The sequence below is a fragment of the Taurulus bubalis genome, assembly GCF_910589615.1.
Source record: "Taurulus bubalis genome assembly, chromosome: 4".
Lineage (NCBI taxonomy): Eukaryota > Metazoa > Chordata > Actinopteri > Perciformes > Cottidae > Taurulus > Taurulus bubalis.
In genome coordinates, this window is record NC_136592.1 from 9122383 (window position 1) to 9148684 (window position 26302).

General features: G+C 44.3%; 1 protein-coding gene across 1 annotated transcript in view; it reads left to right on the forward strand.

Annotated features, from left to right (window-relative positions):
* Nucleotides 1–13214: 13214 nt before the first annotated feature.
* Nucleotides 13215–26302, forward strand: part of baz2ba (bromodomain adjacent to zinc finger domain, 2Ba) — a 28626-nt gene continuing 15538 nt past the window's right edge. The window contains exons 1-13 of the mRNA XM_079216526.1: nucleotides 13215–13394; nucleotides 16921–17109; nucleotides 17232–17393; nucleotides 18034–18230; nucleotides 18341–18553; nucleotides 18709–19335; nucleotides 21075–21825; nucleotides 22204–22473; nucleotides 23377–23437; nucleotides 23586–23694; nucleotides 24529–24630; nucleotides 25175–25397; nucleotides 25965–26057. Coding sequence (XP_079072652.1) covers nucleotides 13217–13394; nucleotides 16921–17109; nucleotides 17232–17393; nucleotides 18034–18230; nucleotides 18341–18553; nucleotides 18709–19335; nucleotides 21075–21825; nucleotides 22204–22473; nucleotides 23377–23437; nucleotides 23586–23694; nucleotides 24529–24630; nucleotides 25175–25397; nucleotides 25965–26057 — 3175 coding nt within the window. The 5' untranslated portion in view covers nucleotides 13215–13216. The remainder of the gene's footprint in view (nucleotides 13395–16920; nucleotides 17110–17231; nucleotides 17394–18033; nucleotides 18231–18340; nucleotides 18554–18708; nucleotides 19336–21074; nucleotides 21826–22203; nucleotides 22474–23376; nucleotides 23438–23585; nucleotides 23695–24528; nucleotides 24631–25174; nucleotides 25398–25964; nucleotides 26058–26302) is intronic.

A 26302-nucleotide genomic window follows, 5' to 3' on the forward strand; every position in this document is an offset into this window, starting at 1 on the left:
GACGCTCAGTCTAACACTGTGTGTGTGTGTGTGTGTGTGTGTGTGTGTGTGTGTGTGTGTGTGTGTGTGTGTGTGTGTGTGCGTGTGTATATCCGTGTATCCACCTGTGAGAGTGTGATTGCAGTGGAGTAATGTCAAGGCTGGGCTCGACACAGCCAACAATGGAGGCTCTAATATTTTGACTTTTCATATGAAATCACACAGAGGAAGTGTGGCGACACAGGAAATAGGGCAATGTCACAGGGGAAAAAAAGGAGCTCTACTTTGTGGATATTCTGCACAGCATTTCAAAGCACCCCCATCACTGGTGTGACAAAACTCTTTTAAAGGCACAGCTGGACTTTTAAAAGGGTCTTTTACATTTGCCCCTAGGGGGGAGAGAAATTGTCCTGGATAGAGCAGCAGAAAGCTCATACTGGCAAATAATGGTAGAAGGATTTTCTCCCCATTTATTCCATTTACTTTATTAAAGTATTATATTATTTAATGTTTTACCACAGATTGAACTGCAGCAAATAAAACCCCTTTTCTCGGCCTTGTAAATTATTTGGTTGGAAAAATAAAAATCTGAGCCAATGTAATATTCTGTATGTGTTGCCTGATATGTCCTCCTGAACCCGATGAGGGGTGCAGATACACAAACGCAAAGATCGGACCGTGACGTCTTCACTTTGCGAACATCACTCGCTGAATCTTTTTGGGAGCAGCTTGTTTCAGATGTCCCAATGACAGAGCAACATTATGCATGCCTCGAGGCAAACTGCGGTGACCACCGCGTTGTACCGCTCTGGTCTTAATCTCAGCTCACTGAATTGTGAATTTCCCTGACTTGAAGTGTTTACAGACACACAGTGCTCCTGTTTCTGTGTCATACAGCTAGGGTCCTTGCTATTTTTGTAACACTTCAAATCTTAGAGTTAGTTAGTTTTGTGTGTATGTCACACACACACACACACACACACACACACACACACACACACACACACACACACACACACACAAACACACACAGAGACTTCTCCGGCGCCATCAGAGAACAGAAAGCTACTTAAACAAACATTTTAACAAGTGCACGGGTCAGTGAAGCCCCGAGTTAAACTGAGTAATAGTGGCCTGTTTATCATTCCCGATGCGTGCTGAATTGACATGTTGGTTTAATTTATTACCTAAACATTTGGAAACAAGTAAAAAGTGGCTTTGCTCTAGTTACACGCTCGGCAGCTGTAAGGATGTTTGGCAAGTTGCGTAACAATTGCAACAGATTTCCTCCACTGTCATAAAAACAGAAAACAGAAATCTCTCAGCAGCAGATTTTATTAACGCGATCACGCGGCTTGTGGAGAAAAGGCGCGTTGCATTCAGGGCTGACCTTGTGTTCCAAGTATCCGCAACATCTCCGGTTTGATTCTGGCCGGGGACCTTTGTTGCATGTGTCACTCCCTAGAAAAAGTGGTCCGTTTTGCAGTCTTGTAAATCCAGACAAGGCAGCTTTTATCCCAGTGATTATAGACCACTTCCATTATTGGGGGCAGCAAACATCATTACAAGGCTTCGTGTCACTGAAGTCTGTGAGCATCTCAGTGCTTAGCAAGTAAATTAGAGCGGAGAAATCTTTTGAATACAAACCCAAAGGGTGTAGAAGCCTAATGTTGTTATATGGCTCTTTATAACTGTTTTAATATATATTTGATAAACTGATGAAGTGAGTCCTTGCTATAAATGGCTTTAGATCACTGTTTATGTTCTAATCATAACCTTCCCCTAATCACATCCCTCACCTGACGTGGTTGCAATGCACCATTTCTTCCGTCAGTCAATACTCCTTTTAAAACTCTTGTTTTGGGAATATCCACAACTATAAATACAGATAAGCTCTGTCATAGTTAATCAAGAAATCACAGTTAAGACAAGTATTGGAACTATGCAGTAATTGTGGATGTGTGCATCATCCTAACACATGGTGAAAGTTATCCATACGGAAGTTCTTCTTCCATAAATGGCACATTCTTCCATAAATACCGCTATCGGGTGTTATCTCGCTGCTGGTTCAACTCTAAGCTTTCCTCTTTATCTTCTGGTTCGGACTTCACTGACTCATACAAACTAATCACACAGCGCAGTTGGTCAGGCCCTGCCTCTATTTTGTTCAATTTGGAAATGTGCAGTTCAATATTGACTCAGTGAAATCCCAACAGTCGGTCACCCAGCAAATCAACATGTCGACGCTTGTCGGGACTTCCGCGGAGTCGGAAAAGGGAGAACAAGTAATCTATGCCAGTTGTTTTTGTCGGAAAAGAGACGAGGAGTGTCGTCACACATCACGTGTCGGGGAGTACCGCAGACGTGCACCGGCAAGTTCTGAAATAAAGTGATGAGATGGTTGAAGAGTCGCCCCTTGACACCGCCGTCCTCCCCTACGTTCTGTCTGAAGCGGTGGAGTGGGGAGTGAAAGCCAGGCTTTATTTGTCTGGAATTATCAGCTCAGTTCATCAGCAAAAGTTGATCAGATGTACTAACTGTCACAGTTAGTTTACAGAGTCTTAGCTGTGACGTTTCATCATAGAAACCAAAGCAATAATCTCTCTCCTCTGCGCTTTTCTCGCTGTACGCTTGTGCAATTTGGATATGAATTAGAGCCCGATATTGTGTTTGTGTCTGTTTATGTTTGCGCGTGTACGCGTGAACCCGTGAACCTGTGTGTTTGTGCGTGGGAATGCATGTGTATGTGTAGTTTTGGTAACGGTACAAAGATGTCCCAAGGGCCCCCATCCCGCCCCCCCTTTTCTCATTACAAATGCTAATATCACGCTAATGAAATCGGCTTAGTTTAAGGTTTATAGCGTTGCCTACACTGAGAGATTTGGCCTTGACACTTCCCACATATTTCAAGTTGAATCACATTTCTTCCTGTGGGCATGCTTTTCTGAGGTATTCTAAAATGCACTACCCCCCCCGAGTGAAACTTTTGTGAAACTTTAGAGCACGGTTGCCAAGCTTTGTCATCGTTGTAAATTGTCCGGGCCACAGGCTGCCGGCTGTCCAAGCATCCTAAGACGACTGTTAGCTTATAGCTACAGCAGTAATGGCTTCAGTGAGGGGATGGCTAATCTAAACATTGTGGTAATGTGCTAGCGGCGGTTTGTGGAGTCACTTGCTGTTAATCATTGTTCAACAGAGTGCTCATCAGGCACAACAACATGCCAGAGAGTCAATCATGGTTATGGATCCCAGTTTTCTTTTTTTTTTTATGCAGATGACATATTTAACAGCTGGGGTTTCTAATCATGTGGCCTCTCCAGTGAGCACGCTCAGTCATATCATCAGCCACGATTCCAAGGGTCAGATAAAGACGTGCGCAAACAACCGCTTTCAGATTTGGACGTCTAAATGCACTGCTTTCCTATCGTTTACTAGATTGCTGATTCATAATGTCATAACAAATCAAATACTATAACATATTCTTTCAGAAAAAATAACAACTGCAGTTTAAAGTGAAACCTCAATTGTTTGTATTCGTTCCATTTTATTCTGCCATTCAAACCTTTTAGCCATCAATCTTTGTCATTTCTCTCACTTGAGTGTGATGGGTAGCATTTTGTAACCTTTCGCTGGTGTTTTACTAAAACGCCCACTAAAGACATTTAAAGCCTTTAAAACAGAGAGTCAGAAGAAGAGATTGTCCTCTGTAATTAAAAGCCAATTTTGTAAAAATTGATTAGATTATGCTAATCAAGGGAGATAGTATCTTAAAAGCAGCGTGAAGAAGGGAGATAGGGGGAAGTGGGAAGGAGTGACAGTCCAGCCGCCATTACAAGCTGCTGATTTCTGCAGAGTGCTTCATAAAATGTCAGAGCGTTTTCTCCCTGAGCAAGACACTGAAAAATGGCAGCGCTGTGATGTGCTGGCACCTCACCTGCTGCACTGTGTGTGTGTGTGTGTGTGTGTGTGAGAGAGAGAGAGCGAGAGAGAGAGAGAGAGAGAGAGAGAGAGGATTGGAGAGTATCAGTGTGTGTGCATTTGTGCAAGTGTGTACATGCCTGTGTGTGTTTGATGTTACATCTGTGTGTGTTTGTGTGTGTGTGTGTGTGTGTGTGTGTGTGTGTGTGTGTGTGTATGTCCATGCTGGCCTCCCTCCCATGTTGCAGTGAAGCAGAACAGAGTGGCTGACTGCCCGCTGCTTTGCCTCCCTCTCTGTCAATACAACACTATTCTCCTCCAGCCAGTCATTTTCACATGCTTAACATTAAGTAAAGCACTCGTTTGAACAGAGGAATCCAAGTGATTGACATATTGAGTTTAATGCTAGTGGATTTTTTTCAGCTTACGTTGCCAGATTGTTGTTCAGAATCTATTCCGCAGCTTTTAAGACCGTCATCTGATTTGGGCATTGGAGCACTGCGGGGCTGTGTGCCCACGGTAAACACCTAACGTGTTTTCTGTGTACCGCCTCATGTTAAGTGCATGTTTACCTCCATTTGCCATTCATCAATTTGGCCTGTTTGTGTTGGAAGGAAAGCTAGGGTCCTTAAATGAAGTCATTACGTGCAGGGGTTATTAATGTTGATTTCAACAAAAGCGGGAAAGTTTTATTTAAAGCAGAGTGTGAGACGGGAGAAAGGTGTGAGCGGTCAGAGGGTTTGCCGGAGAGATAATAAACACGTCAACATCGAGCCAGAGAAGTGAGCGGCCTTTTCATTTTGCAATTTCGCCAGATAAAAGGGATGACTGCACAGAAAGTTGCAGGAACCAGGAAACTCAGCAGATAGTATTTAGCATAATTCCGGCATTTTCTATGCGTTGAGCACCGCTCAATAGGACAGTTTATTTTTCAGGGTTTGCTGTGAGCTCGGGTAATACAAAAATGACGAGCAAGATCACCTGTTAGGGAGTTCTTTCACAACAATTTACCGCCAATTAATTAAGGCCTTTTGAAATGCTATGGTTGATGATGGGGCTTTTCATTATCGATGATTATTTTCCTGATTAATCGATTAACAATTTGATCTGCCTGTGAGCCCAAGGTGGCATCTTCACACTACTTTTTCTGTCTGAACAGTAGTTCAAAACCCAAAGATATATTCGGTTTGTTTGAAAACTGTTTCACCCGAAGAGAGATTTGTTTTTGTTTCACTGTTTGATTTAAGGTGGCCATAATAGTGAACTGAATTCAAATATGCTGCATTGCAGAGGTTCAATCTGTAAACATTTCGGGGATATCTTTGTTCTGGACAGTTTGGCAGTTTGGCAGTTTGGCCAGTGAAGAAGCAACATGGCTACAGTAGCTGTGTGTGGCTGAGGGGAGCAGTAAAGATTAGGGCCTGTGGCTGTGCACATGCTCCTTCTGCTGTCCCGTTAAACACCACATTATGTGCGTCGGGAACAGTATCAAACTGGGCTCTTTTAACGGGTGGTCGTGAATAAGCTATTTCTGCCATCGCACCACTTATCAGAACTCTGTCACATTTGCACAGTGATGTCAGTTGTCTCCAGCAAGGGAAGTTTCAGTCGGACAGAACAGTCTCTAAATGGTTCCTTCCCATGGAAATGGACAGAGGGGGCTCCAACAATTGCTCAAGCAAGGCTCGCCGCTCTCTGGCTATTCCATTGTTCTGTCACTGTCAGTTTGTATTGCCATTTGACATGCATGTCATTTGCATTATGCATATCCTGGAGTACTGCGCTCATTCCCGCCACCCCCTCTCCATCTCTCTCCCTCTCACGCTCCCTCTCCCTCTCCCTCTTGCTTTCCATGATACTCCCTGATAACCGATGCTATTTCCTGTTATTCCGTTTTATGTATTTTGGTATTTCCTGCATTTATTTAAATATGTGCAGTTCGCAGAGTGGGAGATATCTTACTTAGATTTGAACAGGAAATCACATCTCAGCAATTGTAATCCAAGCTTTGTATCAGAACCTTTATGGAATTTGATACCTCCTGATATGTGTTCAAAATAACACACTATAAATAAATAAGAGAGTACATCATTTAAAATATTTATTTATGAAACAAGGCATATTTTATTTCTTCAATTGTTGTCATTTCAGAAGTCATTCCAAGTAATTTCAGTGAACACATTTTTAGTCACACAAATAGCACCGAGCAAAACATTTTCAGTGGTAATGTAGAGAACCTTTTTAGATTATGTGAACATTTCTTTGAATACCTTTGGATATTTTGGATATCTAGTTACAGCAAGTAAAAGGCAGAATTTATATATATTTATCCCTTGAGATGCAAGAAAGAAGACGTGTGATGTCCAAAACAAAATGTGAACAGGTGAAACACTTTAAGTGATTGTTGCTTTAAATTTAAAGCATGAGTTTACTGCAGATTGCCTGTCCTGCAAAAAAACATTTAAAATCTCTAGACTCAATACACAAAAGTACTATCTATTACAGGTAGTATTACAGCAATTAGAGTATTGTATTGCTACCAATCTGAGCAATGTCACTGGAACTAATAAGACATAATAAAAACAAATGCATTTTCATTTTATTTAGTCCTGCAAAATTCTGCAAACGTCTGCAAGTGCCTTGATAAATACTAGGGAATTTGAGTTCCTACGTGGGATGTATTTTGTGAAGTAAGTTGTGCGCCTAGTATCTCAGATCAATGTTTAAGGCCTCAGGGTACTTTTTTTGTGCAAATCATCAGTTTGGCTCTTTGCATTGTGTTGTATACAGCAAAGCTGTGTTGTGAAAATTGGACCCGTGCAAATGTAAAATAATACAGTCTGTAATCTAAATGGTAATTAACCTTAACAGGCATTGGCTTACCACTCACCGTGCCTCCGATGCATCTGGTGAGTGTGTGAGTGTGTGTGTGTGTGCATGAATGTATGTGATATTCTCTCAGGCATCAAGACGGTGTTATTATGTGCCTCAAAACAGCTCTATAGTCATTATGGACTCTTGTAGACACACACAGCCAGTGGTGAGCAGATCTGGTTCAGTCTGCAGAAAAACCGTAATGAGCAGTGAGACTGGCAGATGAGTGTGAGTGGCTAGCAGAGGGAGAAGGGCAGATTCATCAGGGATGATTGCCTGATGCACTCTTCTGGTTTTTTGATGTGAAGACCCTGCTAGGTTACCATGGGGAGAATAATTAGCTCTGGCTGGATGCAGATGCGAATGAGCATAAGAGATGGGTTTTTTCTTCTTCTTACTGAGCTTACTTCATGATACTTAGAACCGTGCACACGGGTGTGCTTGTGTGCACACAGATGCACGTAACCCCACGCACGCAGACAAACACTCACCAACGGCTCATTCTCTTCTATTTATGGCCAGGAAATGGGAGTAGTGCTATGTCTGGTTGAGCTGAGTAACACTATTCTGTCACACATAGGTTTGACATCAAACACAAGTGACAAGCCTATCCTATTCCTCTCCACCGAGTCATCACCATGTCCCAAAATCACATTATTGTCACTGGGAACCCAGCAGAGACGGATGGTGAGTAGGGGTGTTGATTCCAGCCTTTGGCATCTACAGTATGCTTGAAAAGGCAAATAAAGCCATTTGGCGAGAGCTGATTTCTTGTCATTTCTTAAATATACAGAATGCGTGCGGCGTAGCCATTTGGTCTTTATATTTTATCTAAAGCCTCTTACAGCGACATGGATACACATGCGTGTGTTTTTACGTCAGGGCCAAGTGAGTACCAAGGCGAAGACTCTTCAATGCTAACGCTACGCTCTTCCATTTGCGACACACAGGACCGTATCATTACCTTTTTGCACTGGCAGGCAGTAAGCAGCTCTGGCGTGCTAAGCTCCAGTGTTACACGAAGGCAGGCAAGCAGGCAGGCAGTGGTGTGGCTGTAATAAGACCTGTGGCCAGCACCACTGCCAAGGCGAGACAAGGCGGGGTGAGAGATGGTGCCCATCCCCTACATGCCCTGCTCTGCCATCTGTCACTGGGCAGGGAGAAGAGCCGAGGGCGGGGTCTGAGTCACTCTAGTTGTTGTCACCTAGACAGGCCACGCTCGGGCATGCGGTCTCTTTGTGCTCCTTTCAGGCCGTGGCTCGATCCACTGTCAGTTTATGAGGCCCGCACGCAGTTTCACAAGTATCCTATTTGATATCACGTGATCAGTGATTCAGCATAGGTCTTTTATTTTCGAGAATCAGAATCTTCTTCACTAAGGCATTTTTCCAAAGTGTCACAAAGTACTACAGTAGTAAACAAAACCGAGCTGAGCGATGAGCCGATTGGTAAAGCCATTTTCAATTAAAATGATTAAACATTACCTGGTTCCGGCCTCTCAAATGTCAGGATTTGCTGGTATTCCTCATCTTAAATAGATAATAAACCGAATACCTTTGTGTTTTGGACTGTTAATTTGTCAAAAGACGCAATTTGATGACATCACCGTGGGTTTTGACAAATTGTGATTGGACATTTTTCTCAAATTCGGGACATTTTAAGAGGCCAAATGATCAATCAACAGCTCTAGAATAAATCCTGTCGACCTTTCAGACTCTGCAACCAGTGGCGTTGCGTGATATCACACAGTTCACACTGTCTCTTTAAATGTTCTGCACATTGATGTTTGACACTGGACAAAGGTTGTCACTTCATTTTTTTGGCCAAGACGCCTGGTTATGTCATTTCCTGGTTGACGGTGTGTGCGTGTGTGTGTGTGTATGTGTGCGTGTGTGTGTGTGTGTGTGTGTGTGTGCGTGCGTGTGTGTGTGTGTGTGTGTGTGCGTGTGTGTGTGTGTGTGTGTGTGCGTGCGTGTGTGTGTGTGTGTGTGCGTGTCTGTGCAGGGAGGGGGAGGGATGAAGGGAGGAAAAAAAGGGATCAAGCAAGCTTGTGCGTGCACTCTGCTGTAAGCAAGATGATCTTACTCAGTTAGCGTTCATTGCCAACAAGCATGCAAAGTACAAACATCCACATCCATATGCGCTGCTCGTGTCTTCGAAAACACCCACACCCACACGGACATATCCAAGTACAAAAAGAGATGGGAGGTTCAATCTGTGTGCCCGAGCAACAGCTATGCAAGGTCAGGGAAAAAAATAAAAAAATGTTGTTGCTGATTCAGAGTCAGTGTCAGTGCTCTCACTTTCACAAACATAAGTGCGACCGAAAGTACGTTTCTGCGTGTGTGTGTGTGTGTGTGTGTGTGTGTGTGTGTGTGTGTGTGTGTGTGCCATTGAGTAATGAGTGATTCATGAGAACTGACTGACAGTTTGTCACCTGGTAACCAGAGGAGCTTCTGGATACAAGATACAGTCAATTCTCAGAAAGATCCTCATTATTTACTGGAAGTGGTAATATAAAAACAATATTAAAAAAATAATAATATTAAAAAAAAAAGCCAATATGTTTGTTCAGAGCAAAGTGCAAAAAACTGAAGACAAAAAGAAGAAAAATAAAATGACTCTCGTACGCTGATTAAAGAAGAAGGGCTAATGGCGAATAACTCATTCCGGTCCTCGTCTTCACCAGCAACCTTCCCCATGACACACTTTTCTATGTTGACATTTCTCCTGTTAGCGGCTCAGAGCAGCACACGGCTATGTGGAGGCCTGTGTTTGACACAGTTGCAGATCACAATAAACGACGGGCAGTGAAAGAACCGGAGGAGAGAGGGAATGTTACAGCATGTGATGATACAGTCTTTGTCGAAAAAGAAAGAGAGAGAGAGAGCTGGGAGCCACCGTGTGTCTTTGAATGGGGTCAGGGCATCACGGGGAATAATGCATTTCCCTTCACTTGCGCCAGTCGCTCCTTCCATTACGGCTGGAGAAGAGACATTGTGTCCACACTCTGATTACCACTGATCCATGCTGATGACTCTGTTGGCGGATTATCTCAGTTAGTATCAGCCATCTGTTACTGTGCGTGTGTGTGTGTGTGTGTGTGTGTGTGTGTTTCTTGTTTGTGTTGAAGGGGCGCAGAGGAAAGGGGCAGGAGTGAGACACACAGGGGGTTGAATAGTTTGTGGCTGTGACACACACACACACACACACACACTCAGACTTCTATAGGCACATTTATTGGCAGTCTTTTGTAAAAGTGCTGCACACGTAACCGAGCACCATCGCATGCACGCACAGCGCAGACACACACAACACCACAAAACATATGCATGATGTAAGGCCACATACCAAGCAGCGCAGGCCATTACGCCACCACCCAATGCACACACTCCATCCCTCCTTTATACAGCCCTGCCCTCCTTTCAGACGATGCTGACATATGAAGGCTCCTATGTGAAGGCCACATGCAATCATAAAACCGCAGAGCTGTTTATAGCTACACTATCTCCTGAAGGGCCGTTGCATCCAGCCACTATTAGCCGCATGCGCTGACAGCTGGGCGCTGTGGCGTATTTTGTGGACGTGACTCTGAATCCAGCGCTTGGAACACATCTTATAAATCATAGTTCAGCTATTAGCATAAATTCTCCCTCTCCTTGCATCTGCGAGACCTGCTGTTTCTGTTTGCACCGCTCCGCGTTGATTGGTTGCTGTTGTTCAAGTCAAATTGATTTAGCCGCTCACGGAGATTATAACGCTTGCCTTATATCGCTACTGTGGCGTGCCGTTAATTACCTATAAAATCAAGCTAATTCTGATGCTAAATCCATTTTAATTTCTCATAATTAAGTCAGGATTGGATCCTTAAATACCTTGGCGCTCCATTATTGTTGCAATCATTGTTGTGGCTGTGCATTTGGTGGTGCATTGCGAGGCTCAATCTTATTATTGTTATTAGATTTAATTGCACTAAGTGATCAGTTTGTAGTTGTCGGAGGAAGATGGACTTGCGGCGCAGTCGTTTTTTCCCCCCACTGTCCTTCTTCTCTCCATCTCTCATCCCAGAAAGAGGCCCTTTGAGAGATTGTGAGAGATGAGAGGAGATGAGGGGGAGGGTAGCTCTGCTTTACACCTCTGCAAAGGAGGGATTGCTTTTTTGTTGTTTGTTAGGGGGGAAATCAATTCTGTTCACATCATCACGTTTTGACAAGGCGAGACATTAAGTGCAGATATTGAGAAACGACAGGAATGGTTTACAGCCTGTCCTTCATCTTCTCCACTCTTTTCCTTTCTTCTGTCTTTTTTTTCTTCTCCCCCACAACAAAATCAGAGTGTATTGTCTTGCTTATCCCTTTTCCACCTCAATCTCGCTATCTCTTGCTCTCCCTCTTCCTCTGTTTTTTCCCTTTCCTGTGAAAAGGTAGGGAATGATCCGCTTCACTTACCAGCTGACACCACATAAGCTTGCTCGTCCTCTGAGAGAAGCCTTTTGTTTTCGTGTGCATTATGATAATTATGAAGGGCCACAGCTCCTCTCCATTTCCATCACACTTCTAATGATACTTACATTTTTTTTGTCAGAATCAACTACAGAAAAATACTTCTACTACTTTTTCTCCCCCTCCGTTTCACGTTTTTTTGTTCTTCTTTTTTTTCCACCCTAACCTGACATTTAAAGGGTGACAACCGGAGTGAAAGAGCAAACAGTGTGACAGCCATTCATGCAACAAAATGTGGCAGAGAGGGATATTTTTGGTTAATATTACAATACAGCACCACATCTTCACTCAGCCAGACTTTTATCCTTGTAACTAATGTGTAACGTTCATTCATTTACCGTTCAGGATGATAATTTGGCTCTTTAACCCACATCCTGTCACCCCGCATGAGAGGCCACTGGAATGACCTTTGACCTTGCTCATAATTACACAACCAGCATCTTTTCACTGCAGCAATGGCAGTCATGGCTGCCCAAGTCCGGTGGCACACCAGCCTCCTCCTCCCCGTGGACTGCAGCAGGTTTTCTTGTCATCCGCGCCTCTCGCTCTCCCTCTCCCACTCTCCCTCTCTCTTGTCAGTGTTGCTCCTGGCGAAAGGCTGATACTTGATATTCAGAGGATAGCAGCTTTTGTCTCAGAGATTTAATCAGTGGCTCTGCTCCCACTGCAGAGGAGAGAGGGAGGAAGGGAGGGAGGGTGGCGGAGGGGTGGCAGGAGAGAGGAAAGGAAAGAGAGATGGAGGCAGAGACTGTTTATGTGTAATGACACAATAACAAAGCCTGCCTGTAAAACACAATCTGCAAACTGTGCTTTTGAAGGGGATTTTCAGTCCTGGATTAGTGTCAGAGGCAGAGGGATATGGAAAAGGAGAAGAGGGGGAAAAGAAAAAAGTCAGGTTGATGTGATAGACAGGGGAGGTGATTTTGTGTGTGTCTGTCTGCAGCGGGGGCTGAAATGTGTAAGTCTGCGTTCATGCACGCACGCGTGTGTGTGTTTATGTGTGTGCTTGTGTGCAAAGCCATGTGTTCCGAAACTGGTATTTATCTGGCTACACAAGTTATTGGCTGTGTGGGCACAGCCACATTGTGTTCTCAGTAGTAAGAAAAAGTAGATTCACATTGAATAACGTAAGTGAAATCTTCGGATGCAGAATGGCCAAATGGATCTTGTGAGGTTTTATGTTGTTGGTTGTTTTTTAATGGCTGGCATGGTGACTCCGCGAGACTGATAATGGAACGCAACCATGTTTGTTAATGCACCCATCATCTAAAAGCCTCTCCATTTAGTTCTTGTTGAAACTGAAAGGACTCGAGAAGAAATGTTGTCTTTAAAGGCCTCAAAGAGCCCTTAACATTTAAATGTAATTATTTTTCATCAAGGAGTTGTGTGTGAGTGTGTGAGTTTGTGCGTTCATGTGTGTGAGTTTGTTTGAGAGAATGACAACCAAACAAAAAGAGAAACATTTCGCTTTTTGAGTCTTCCTAAATATCAAACTTCCACCTCAAGAGTGAGTTCTCGGTAAAAGTGAAGTCTCGATGCAAACTCCTTCTCAGAACTGGCATTTTCTTGCATCAAAACGTGCTTTGTTGTCCGGTACCAGAGTCCTTAAAGACGTCATCCTCCTTCTTACCCCATATATAATCAATGGAGGCTGGGAGCCAGTGAGCATGGCTAAATAGAAATATTGTTCAGGGGAAGTGAGATGTGAAAGGAAAAGTGTCAGGAGGTGTGTGTGTGTGTGTGTGTGTGTGTGTGTGTGTGTGTGTGTGTGTGTGTGTGTGTGTGTGTGTGTGTGTGTGCGTGCGTGTGCGCTTGCATGAACATGCTGTGTAGGTGTGACAATATGCATTTGTGTGTATGTGTTTAAGCGCGCGTGTTTGTGAGTGTTCGGGCGGGTGTGCTTTGCTATTGTAACCCTGCTGATTGGATTGTGTTTGACAGATATGGAGTCTGGAGAGCGGCTGGCCTCCCCTGCGCCCACCCTGTCTGCTGCTCGCACCTCCTCCCCTGCGGCCTCTTCCTCCTCCTCCTCTTCGTCCTCTGCATCATCCCCTGCTCCCCACTCTAAGAGCAGCCTGGCCCCGAGCCCCTCAACACTGGGATCCAACCTCAGCACCTCTGGTAAGAAACACTTTTTCCTCCCCCTGTCGGTCTTCTGTCTCTTCAAAAATCACATGTACACAAGAGAGAGAATGAAAAAAATACCAGCACACGTTGCAAACATTTTTAATATAACCATAAAAACATGCCAAATATGGTCACCTTCATGTCTCGATAGCATTCAGGATCCTCTTCATTTCCTTACCATGAAAAATTAGTTTCCTCCAGTATTAATTATACAGTTATTTTGCCTGTGTGAATACACCTCTCTCCCAGCTACAAGGATTTTTTTTTCTTCTTCCTGACAGCTTGGGTTGCAATTGAAAAGCTGCTGCATTAATGAATCCCAAACAATTAGGGGGCTCTTTTGTGTGAGAAACACACACATGCTTCGCCATGTCTCCTGACAACCTTCAGCTCTCCGGCTCCAGCTGCCTCCGAGTCAGACTCAGCACGACACTTGTGCATGCATATGTGTGTATCTGTGTGTGTGTGTGTGTGTGTGTGTGTGTGTGTGTGTGTGAGAGAGAGAGAGAGAGAGAGAGAGAGAGAGAGACCTTCTGCCTGCATGATTTAACATTTGTCAGCCACTCAGTGTCTAGTCAGCCCTGTCCAGCTTCCAGCCTCTTTTCTATGTATTGGTCAAAGCCATTAGGCAAAGAGGAGTGTGTATATTTGTGTGTATGTGTTTGTATCTCTGTGTGCTTTTCAGATATCCCTTGTGAGAGCGAGTGAATCATTTGCTCATGCTCTCCTTCTCCTCATTTCTTAATGTCTTGCTGTTTTTTTTTTTGCTGTACACACACACACACACACACACACACACACACAGACATCCACGCACAGAAAACAAGATTGCGCTGAGCAGGGAATAGCATATTCTCCCTGATTGTTGTGTTTTCTGTCTGTTACGAGATGAAGAAGGAGAGCGCAAAATAAAGCCCCTTGTTTTGTCCTCCATCTCCTCAGTGTTGCCCCAAAGAAGAAGCCATTAGGAGCATCTCCTCCTTATGCATTATACATCCCTCTTATCCCTCTGTGCCATTACGTGTGCTCAGATTTTCTAGATAAGCGATTTTGGACTGAGCGTCAAATGAAATGCTGAGAGGCAGGCTGTTAGCTCTGAACTTCTGCTGCGCTATTTGTGCATTTGTAAGCAAGCCAGCCTCTTTCTGTGTCGTACCTTGTTCATCGCGTGGACTGTAATGCAAATACTGTACAATATACAATACTGTACGTATACACGAATATATTCACAAAAAGGCCAACAAAGTTGAAGTATTCTTTCGCTTTCCCAGAGCCAAGTATGATAATTAAAAGGAAAAAATCATACTCAACCGGATCAACACGAATATGTCAAGTGAATTGTGCAAGCAGGTAACATCAGTAGTTACGTATTGCAGCGATACAGTTTAATCACAGACTGTGAAGGCATTGATTCAAGGTCCTTTGCCAACGTGCCAATAACACTTAAGGAAAAATCTGAAGAACATATAAATGAGCACGGACTCAGCGTGTGTGTGTGTGTGTCTGTTTGTGTACGCGCGTGTCATTGATGAGGATATCACTTGGAGAATAAAAGCTGATCGGCGCTTGTAGCACTCTCTTTTTCTGGGATCAACTCACGGATGCAATTAACTTAAATCTGTCTGTGGAAATTTGATTGACTGCAACAAACAACAAATTAATCCCCCTTCGGCAGCATCCAAACATGAAAAAAGCAGGCGGTGCAGTTTGTCAGAGTGGAGGAAGGATTGAAACAGAATGAGAAAGAGGGCGCGAGAGAGAGAGAGAGACAGAGACAGAGTGAGGAGGAGAGAGCAGGTAATCCTAGGTATGTCTTCCCCGTGCTTCTTTCTCGCTTCAAATTTTTAGATTTAATTATTCGCCTTCTGGAAGCCTGCATTAATATTGAAAAGGCATTTGCAGATGCCTAGAAAGGAGAGGGGTGTGTGCGGAGGAGAGGTGGGCACCCCAGGCATAAGTGAATGCTGTGGCTGGCCTTTCTGGGGGTTGCATTGCAGTCGTTTATCTTCGTATCCGCTAGCTGACGCTGGCAAGGCAGGCTCTACATATTCAGCATATTCTAATGACATTCAAAAGGCAGATTTTGCTGTCTTGTGTTGGAGAGAAGCCTTGAAGCAAACACAAAGGGCTGTACTCTCACACGTCACACCGCTGGCGTGTCGGCAGGGGCCGCATTCGTCGCCGCGTTACCACAAACAAGTTTGATTCTCACTTAAATATAGTCTCCGAGACGCATCTGCAGAAACATGTTCATTAACCGTCTTCCCCCTGCGTTCCAGTGGAGCATGCATAACTGGCCCCACTCTGGAAAGACTCCCTCTGGATAATTAGATTCCAGACTGCATTAGTTCAGAAAACACTGAGCTCCGGTGTCACTCTGTTTTACATTTATGCGGTGTGTTGCAAGTGTATCGTAGTTTGACATTTTCATCTTGCACAACACTTCCCTTTTCTTCAGTCATCACTTTCTTCTTTTCTTTTCTTTTCTTTTTTCTTTTTTTGCATGTGTATTACCTGGCTTATGCAGAGGCATCAAGCAGGCTTGCTCTCCTTTTCTGGAATAGAAATTGAATTTGCATGAAATATGCTCACACCAAATTGCATCTGACTCTAGGAGGAGGTAATACGTGGCAGTCGCCCCTGCCAGAAATGATTGTGCTCAGGAAAACGCTAGACGATGATGATGTTGATGAAGTATTCTTCTGTGCGGAAATTGAATGCCACAAGGATAGAAAGAGGTTCTCTTTTTACATCGACACTATGCAGTCTTTGCCACAGCGGCAGCGTGATCTGACACCGTCGAAAGATGAAGAAATATCAATCCGCAAACATGTGTGCTGGAATTTGATGATGACAAAATGTCCTGTGATTTAATTTGTTTTACTGTATAGACAACAGCAGTGCGCTGAAGCGATAGTCTGTCATGCTCAGAAACAGTACGGCTGCTCTTTGAAATGAGGTGCATTTTGCACTCAGTGAAAGCTAAATTTGGAGTCAATGCTCACACAAATAGAAAATGCCGCTCTGTACGTAATTCTTCTATAGTCAAGCGACACTTTCAACAGCTGTTTAAATCTAGTTTTTACACTCTGATGGGCCTCACATGAAAAGAGCTCAGCGAGGTAATTTGTGAACAGCGTTCTCGGAAATAAACATATACAAAACTAACAGAAGGGCAATGAGTTGTGCTAAAGGTGCAATAAACAACTGTCATTTCAGCTGGAGGAAAATGTCAAAATTGCACTTAATGGAAGATATGTTTTTTTTATAAATAGTCAAATTAAGTCAAAAGTAAGTATTTTTAGAACCTAAAGTTCACTTCCTGTGTCATTTAATCTTGGGATACAGGGCCGCTATATCAGTCGCTAAACTAATACAGTAGCTTGAAACAACAAAACACTCTTAAATACTAACAACTACCAACATGCAAATGACCAGTGTGTTGTTGTACACAGCTATTTGTTATGGATTGCATTTGAAAACTTTTGAACACGTCCTGCTTGTTTTGGATCTGTCGCAGGCCGTCTGTTTGGGGCAGGAGAGCAGCCCTTTATTGGCTCCACATTGTCAAGTGCCTTCCCTCTGGTCAACCACCCAGCCTTCGGAGCCCTCTACACTGCCGGAGCAGGCAGGCCCGAGTTCGGAGGCCTGGGTTCCCTGGGCATGTCCGCTGCTCTGGCTGCCCATCCCCAGCTAGGAGCTCTCTCTGGTAAGACAAAGCCTTTTTCATTTTGGGGTTCAATTGACTAAATTGAAACGCCTCATTAATCCTCTCCTCTCCTCTCATCTCCTCTCCTCTCCTCTCCTCTCCTCTCCTCTCCACTCCAACAGAGTGGTGGCGAGCCGCTGAAGCCCATGGACGAGGGGCTGCTGCCTTTCTCCCCTCTTTCATCAGCTTCCCTCCCTTCTTCAGCCCTCACATTCAGCCCAACCACAGCGCCAGTCCTGTTCAGATCAGGATGCCCGGCAAGAATAGCCATGCCCCACCTAAAGGTACAGCCGTCCTCTGAAGACCCATTCATTGATCCTCACAGTTACATTGCATCCACAGAAAGTTGGCTCTTATAATAGATATAGCAGGAGAGAAGCTGGTGACAAAGAAACATTTCCATTTGTTTCAAATGAAACATCAATACATCCATACTGTAGTATCATCATCATTGTTGAAGTATGTGAATTAATCTATTACTTTTCGAAGAGGCATTTTTTTTGTCTCTCTTCTCCCGCCATTTCTATGTGTGTCTTATTCTTCCACAACCTAAATCCACTTTGTCCGATGATGAGATTTCTCCTTTTCAAGAAAGATTTAATGACTTTCAGCCCTCACTTAGTGATTCTGTCAACCTCCCTCTCCCCGTCTTTCCCCCCGTGTTCCCTCTCGTAATCTCTGTTTCTTGCACTCTTTTAATTTCACAGTATCTTTTAATTTATCTTTTATTATGTAAACCAGTCATGTTGGACTTGTGCCTTGCGCAGACAGCATGTTTGATGAGATACACGTATAAATCAATATTTTTATTAGCCGTGTTCCATTCTGCAGTTAGTTCCAGATATTTCATTATCCCGCATAGCAACGTTCTCAGAAAAGATGGAGCTGATTATTAATACGGCAGATCTGGTTTGTGTTATCTAGGAGTGAACGGGGCAGTAAACGGCAGCGGGGGCTGTCCTCCAACCACACAATCAGGGAGCTTTTCTGCGAGTCCGGCTCCTGTTCAGGCATCGACCAAGCCAACCAAAAATGCAGATCCTTCTAACAGACACCGTAGCAGCCCTCAGAGCAATCCAGCAGAGGTGGTGGACAAGCCGATCTACAAACCTAAAGAGAAGGTCAGTACTGAGACTTAGTTCATCTCTCAGTTACAAAAGAAGTGACACACAAAATGCACAAGTGATGCATTATACAGTGTTTCTGATTCCTGCTCCCCCTCTCAACTCAGAAGCCACGGAAGAAGCTAGCAGACGCTTGTGTGGCAAGCAACAGTGAGTCAGGCACTTCTTCAGACAGCTCAAGTGACGGGTCCCTCAGCAGTGATCTGGAAGACCTAGCAGAGGATGACGAAGACGACGATGATGACGACGAGGATGACGAAGATGAGGACAAGCAGAGTGAATTGTCAGACTCTGAGAAGCGGTCAAAGAAGAAAACAAAGGTAAAGTAGATCATCTTTGGTAAACTTGAAAAATAAAATACAGCGACAAAGGAAGCTAAATAGCTAAATAGTGGCCACAATGTTGAATGAATTCAACTAAATGCTCATGCCTTGACGCTATGTTGTTACAGTTCTTTCTTTCATTTTCTCTCCAGGTTTTGATACCAAGCACTGGAACTACAAAGACTAACAGACCACTCTCCGGGGAACCCCACGACAAGAAAGACACCAAGGCCCAGAAGGTCTCCTCCAACCCCCCAAACCTTGTGCCCTTCCCCTGCTCAGCCTCTCCTCCCGCCTTGTCCCAAACCTCGCCGCTGGCCCTGCACAGCTCCAGGTCCCGGACAGAGGTGCCACAGCAACACTTCAGTGTGATCCAGTCCACCGGCCTGGCTGCCAACTCAAAGCCCCTGGCACTCCTCTCTCAGCCCCGCAGGGAGTTCTCCCCGTCTTCCTCCCCCATAGCTCTCACCACATCTCCAAAGGCCCTCTCCAGCACTGCCTCTCCCAAACCTCCCAAACTGTTGCCCTCCTCCTCCCCACAGCACCTGCCCCTCTCCCTCTGCTCCTCCCCTAAGCCTCTTTCAGTGCCCTCCCCACCTCGCTCGACTCTCCCGCTGCCTACCTCCCCAAAACCCTTTGGTTCGACCTCATCTGTGAGAAGCTCCCAGAAGTCCTCGCTGAAGCCTCCTCGGCGCGCTGTTCCTGGCTCTGCCAAATCCAACAAAAGGAAACAGCTGGAAGCTTCACTTGCGCAGATCAGTGAGTTCAGGCTTAAACAGGTAAGCCACCTTGATAACAGCAGTTGCATACTGCCAATTTCTTTACCATATCCGTTCAAATGGCACACATTATTTTGCATAGGCACGATATGCTGTGAGACGTAGACGAGATACATGTAGCTGCACAGTCATCTTTAGTGAGCAAAGTTATTCTCCAATTTATCTACTGCCGCTTAGTGTGCGGTTACATTTCTCAGTTTTTCTTCATCAATACCACTCCATTACCAGCACCTCTTTTTATCTGTTGGCCATTTACCAAATGTATTTAACACAACATCCAAGCAACCCGTAGGCAGCCACACAACTGCTGCTGGTGAGGTTGCACACTCAATAAAAAGAATAAAGTCTTTGGCTGTTGCTATTTCCCATTCACATCAGGCTGGGCGTTTGTATCATCATGTTCCAAAGGGCCTCTTTAAAATTGTAACATGGCCCAGAGCAACAACTGTAGTTGGACATCAGAGAGAATCTTTGTTTTGTACAGTTGATTTAGGAGGCAATACTTGGTCATAGAAAAACAACTAGAGATCTGAGATTAATTGAATGTTTCTATTTATACATGTCCAGGACAGACAGCCCTGAGTTCCTGTGAAAAAGTGTGTGTTTTGACATTGGCACACACATGGCTAATCGCTAATGTGTAATAGACACTAGGAATGTTTAAAACATACTCCAGCCCTCAAGTTAATGCTCAGTCCCTAACACAAGGTAATGTGACATCTACACAACTGAATTAGTACCGCACAGGTTTATTAATTTGTTAGTTCACACCTTCTGACATCTTATATCTTGTATCACGATCTAACTTTCTGTCACATTTAGCGAATTAAGCTCTGTGATCTTCGTATTGGTTGTCTATGTGTTTGAACAGCTTTTGACTGATTAACAGTGATACAGCTGCAAAGTTTAGCCTGTTGATGAAATGGTTAATGATTTCAGTTTCGTTACCATTCTGAGGCACACTTTGTATAATTAACGTTTTTCATCGGTTCAGATGAAATGGTTTAAAAATTGACATTTTTCTTTGCCTTCACGACACAAATTCCCTTTCTTCAGATGAAATATGACTGGCAGCACAATAATCAATAAGCTAAACCTTTTAAGATCAGCTTATTCTGTGAAAATCATTTCCCCTTTCCTGTTTTACCAGTATAGAGAAGTTTACAACGAGCTAAATTCCCCCTGTGGTTTCAGCACTGTTACTGTATTTCATGGTCTGTGAAATTGATTTGTTTCACTTCATATCACATCCAGTTGAAAGTGCAACATTAAAGTCTAACCTGCCTTTGCTTAAACACAGATTGAACCAAACTTGTCATCAGTGTAACAAAAAAAAAAGGCAAACGTGCCCAGCTGCATGATGATGATGATGATGATGGAGCTTTTTGAATTTGCAGACAATGTAATTCCAATTTCAGAGAGATACTCAGAGTCTCTTTCTGTGAACTTGGTCGAGTATAATGCTTTTTGGTAAATTACATTTATGTTCTTTTTGTTTCCCAGAAAAGGGCTTAGACACAGTTAACTGTACCAGTGTTCAGCATTGTAGTTTTGTCACCTGCTCAAACAATCAACAGTGATGCGAACTGACAGCTTGAGCAACTCCACTTTGTCCTGTTTCTTTTCTAATTTTTGTTCTAACCTTTCTTTGTTCCTCTCATTCGGCCTTTCCCTCTCCCTCCCTCCCTCTGAATCCCTGCCTCTCCTTGTTCTCTCCCTCTCTCCCTCTCTTTTCCCAGACTCTCATGTCCCAAGGGCAGACATTCCCAGCTGAGCTAAAGAAGCAGCAGCAAGTTCCAAACAAGTCTCCCAAGAGGACGTCTCTGTCTTCATCGCCGTTGCCACTCGCTCTGCCTCCTACACCCCAGAACAATCACTCCAACCTCTTCCTCTCGAGTGCCCTGCTGGGGCTCCCCGAACCCCACCACCCCAATGGAGTCATCCAAAGCATCACTCAGGACGCACCTTTGGCCCTCATCACCAAACCTCGCAAAGACTCCGCCTCTCAAGGCAAGTCCCCTCAGTGCGACTCCGATGCCGGGTCGATGCCTGTCAATCTGAGCACAGGGGCGAGCAGGACCCAAGCAACTGCCCATGCTGGGCCTCTGTCACAGCCCTCCACTACCTCACCCCATGCCAAAGGCCATGGATCCAGAAAGAACAAGACCGCCAAGGGTAAGGCACAGACACCAGGGCTGGGACAGGGACAAGGACAGGCAGATCCTTTAGCTGCCTGGAAGGGCTTCTCTCAGAACCATCTGGTACAGTCTTTGGTAGATTTGTTTCGTGGAGGAGAGCCAGGGATCGGGATTCCTGGAGTTAGTATCCCTGGAGTTGGAATTCCCGGAGTGGGCATCCCTGGGATGTGTAACCCCACAGCCGGTCTTCCGGCTAACAAGGAATCCGACGACTCGGGAGATGAGGATGATGATGAAGATGACGACCTTGAGGAGGAGGAGGATGAAGAGGACTCAGATGATAGTCTGTCAGGTATGTAACTTCTATAAACAGGAGTAAACGTAAGATTCAGATATTCACATCAATGCTGCAACTAACAATCGTTTTATTTATCAAATACTCTTCTGATTATTTTCTCAGTTAGTCAATTCATTATCAGGTCTATAAGATGTCAAAAAAAGGGTGAAAAGGGGGAAATCACAATTTCAGTCCAAGGCGATGTCATTAAATTGTTGGATTTCTTCAACCAACAGTCCAAAACCTAAAAGCGTTCAGTTTAGTATCACATGAGATAAAGAAAAGCTACAAATCCTCTCAACTGAGGGGCTTGAACTACACAATGTTCTGTGTTTTTTCCTCAAAAACAACTGAATGGATCCTTACCCACTTTGCTCTGGACACCCATTTCAGAGTCTGACAGCAACTCAGACAGCGACGTCTCTGGGAAGAAAGTGAAGGAGTTAAAGCTGCTGCCGTCTGAGTCATCTAAAAAGGAGATGAATCCTCGCAGGCTAACCAAAGGCCCAGAACTACTGAACACCTCAACCAATCAAACCGCCACCAGCTGCTCCCCTCTCAACCTACAGGTCATCAAGACTCCCACCATTGTCACCAGCTCCAGTGCCTTGGCCTATCACAGCTCTCCAGGCTCTTCCTCCTACAGTCTAGCCTCTCCATTAGGTAATGGGATTCAAATCTGTACGCAGAAAGTGTTAACAACAACGCGAGATGGCTTTATTAGGGTCTCATATGAGAGAGAAAAAAAGTCTTGAAAATAAAGCTTTGGTTGTGATGTGTTGCAGAAGAGAATGACATCAGAGATTTAAGAAGTTGCGAGTTAATTAAAATAAGAGTTGATTGGGTGACTTCTGTTGCTACTCCGGTCCGTTCACTGTCTTATTGTGAATAGCAGATATTTAATTTAATCTCCCAGGCATACACAGCGCCACGGAAAAAAAGCTATAGCAACCAGCAGGTGCAAGAAAAACATATTAACCCATCATCCTCAGATGAAGAGGGATTGTTACTTTTAGGGCGGCAGGAAGAAGGCAGTTGGTTGCCATGGCCTAACCGGAGCGCTCAGGTCCTGTAGGGGCATGCCTCAGAGCCCTGGCAACTTGTTTGGCACAGCAACCAGATCAACGTCTGCCTGCTTTCAATGCAGAGAGGTTACCAAGATCAGAGAAAATAAGATGATGTGTAGCTTTTGTGTAGTAGATTTTCCAGTCTTTCCTCGTCTATGATTCATTCGGCCTTTCTTAAATGGCCACTGTTGAACAGACATTACCACACAATGTAAATTCCCTCCTGTGTTCATGCATAGCGGGCTTGGCATTTTAGTTTTATGATTTGAAAATGGCAGTCTGGAGAATTGAGTGTGTGTTTAACTTCGGTGTTCACATTAGGCTGGTAAACGCGGTTTGGAAAGGCCAGTGTGCATACACGTGTATGATCTTGGTTACCTGCCAGGTGTGATTACTGGTGAGTTCAGGCGCTTTGACTGCTGCTCCTGCATGTGTGTGTGAGGTCTCCGGCCGTCGGTCGTGCTGACAAATTGATGGTTGATCTCTTGTCTCTCCACAGGCTTAGGGAAGAGGAAGAGGGTGATTGATGAGAAGGAGTTGATGATACCTCTGGAGTTGGGGTATGTACAAGAGTCTGAGAGAAAGACACCTATCATGGAAGGGCTTCACTTCAGAGTGCTCACATCCGTGCCACAAATGTACAACACACCTTTTTTTCTTCTGAACAGCTGTGTTATTGCTTCCTTCTTTTATAAAAAAAAAAAACAGGTGGCGGAGAGAAACAAGAATCAAATCAGTGGCTGGGCGGTCACAGGGCGAGGTGGCCTACTACGCCCCGTGTGGCAAGAAACTGAGGCAGTACCCAGATGTGATGAAGGTACCACGGCCCCACAGCGCCGCAGTGTAGTCTACACCCGTGATACAGAGGCAAAGGTTACGAGGCATACAGATGAGCAGTTCGGGACTGAAGTGGGAGTCAATGTGGGCGGCATGGTTTATGATCTATTACGGAGAGATATTTTTGCTACTACTTGCGACACTGCTCATCCACATCGCTCAAACAAATGCTTCTGTATCAGGATTTGTTGTCTCTGCTATCGCTCCAGCTGCACTCCACCCCCACCCTGCTTCCTGTGACCCCAATAGTCTGACATGATATTCTTAGATTCACTTCTTCTGACACTTTTTTTTCACCTCTCCTCCCCCGTTCCCCCAATCCTCACAAACCCACCCCCAACCCCACCCCCACCCAAAGACATGATTAATGGTTTGTGTTGGGATGCACAGCTTTGGCCCCATTTGTACGGTACATTATAGTCTATAATCTTCTTTGTTTGCTTCATCAAAAGCTCAACTACGCTAATCGTTAGAACTGCCTTTGAGTGGAGTAGTGCATAGAGAAAAATGTGTACTCAGTAACATTCACTCACTGCTAGTCAGTCAGTCGGCAGTAAAAAGCCTAGCATGGCCACAGATAAATAATAAAGGGCCTGAATTGTGCACCCCAAGGTCAGAACCGTTTTTCTCTCCTGAGAGCTTTTGCTCTTTTTTTGTCCCCTGGCTTTTATAATGATTAGTAGCACTGCACAGATGCACACTGCAACCCTAGACTCCCTCCTATCTAGTGCTTCCCAGATGCTTTTCAATGTCGCTAATTTCACAATTTTTTTTTCTGCCTAAACCAACGCCATTATTATTTTCTCTTCTGTAGTATCTATCCAGAAATGGAATAAGTGGCATCACGCGTGATAATTTTAGCTTCAGTGCAAAGATAAGGGTTGGTGACTTCTATGAAGCCAGAGAAGGACCCCAGGTGACTGCCTTTCATCTCTCTTTCTTCTCTTCGTGATCCCTGTTCATCTTTTCATCTAGCGGCAGGCAAAGCATCATGCAGCAATCGCTGTCAGGGCATGAATAGGAATCAGCCAGAAAACCCTCAGTAGTCTTAGTTCGTAGACCTCTCACTGTGCATGGATACATGTAATAATCAGCTGACATTACTTCCACAGGTGACCAATGATATATGCCATGTTATGTTTTACAAAGATATAACATCAGAAAATGGATGTGTTTATTATTAGAAGTAGAATAGAGAAAATGCATACAGTGCTGAGGGCCAGACAGAAACTAGATGCAAAAGGACAGATCATTACATGTGTACTTAGTTAATGCATTGTTTAGCCAGCTTTTACTGTGTATTATAGACATGTTAATGTTATTTGTTTTAACTCATTTATTTCACACGCTAATAACACTTGAATTGTTCCTTAGTCACATCAAATTATGAATGTCAACATATTGTTCACCTCTCTGCGCCCCGCCCAATCTCTCCATCGCTTCATTTTCTCTCTCTCTAGGGTTTACAGTGGAGCCTGTTGAAGGAAGAAGAGGTAATTCCACGTATTTTGGCGATGGAAGGTCGCAGGGCTCGCCCCCTGACTTCAGACCGCCAGTTAGCGGGCGAAGGTGGCAAAGGCTCCCGACGGAGGAAGGGACGGCCCCCTAATGTGGGCGATCCGCTGGTGCCCGAGGGCCCCAGTCCCAGTGAGGTCAAACTCCTGCGCAAACTAGAGGCTCAAGGTTAGCACAGGAAATGAGCCCTGAAATGTGTTTGTCACAAGTGTGTGTGTCATTAATCAACCAGCCATTATTCAGGTAGAGGAGGGTCAGGAAAGGGTTCATGTTTTAAACATTTTTAAAGGCTTTTTTTTGTTGTCATGCTTGTTTGTTAGATCCACCTACTTCATATGCAGTAAACCACATACTTTTCAAGATGAATCAGCATTGTTATCATGTCTATTTGGATGTCACTGGGCTTTTGTTTGGCTTTGATAATAACACAACTGCATATGCTGTTATTACAAAGTAAAACCTTTTTCTACTCTGGCACCACAACTGTCTTGTAGTCAGCTCCACCCTTGTAAAAAATGTTAATCTTTTTGTCTGTTTAAATTTGAATGGACACATTTGTATAAATATATGTTAATCCTCACGGGGGAAATTGGTTTTGAGTATATGTCCCTAATTTTGTCCAAATTTCACTGAAGCCATTAAATTATCTCAGTCAAATGTGCAAGGTCAGGCTGCAGTAGCATTTAGGTATTCTCCTGAAATTTCTCACGGACAATGTCTTTACCCTCTGTGCAGAAATAGCCCGACAGGCCACCCAGATGAAACTGATGAGAAAACTGGAAAAGCAGGCACTGGCGCGTGCAGCCAAAGAAGCTCGGAAACACCAAGGTAAACCCAGGTTTTGTGTGTGTGTTGAGCTCAGTGCTGCAAGGATGATAGTGGTGGTTTTTCGGTTGGTCAGTTGGTCACTGCAAACCACTTAAGCCTCTGGGGACACAGATACAACTGTACTTGTATGTTCATATTTATTTTCATCACTTTAAAGCACAAACATTCATCCTTTTTTCGACTCTCATCTTTATTGCTGCCTTGCTGCAAACATTGTGCTTATATATATATTCCTACATACGCCA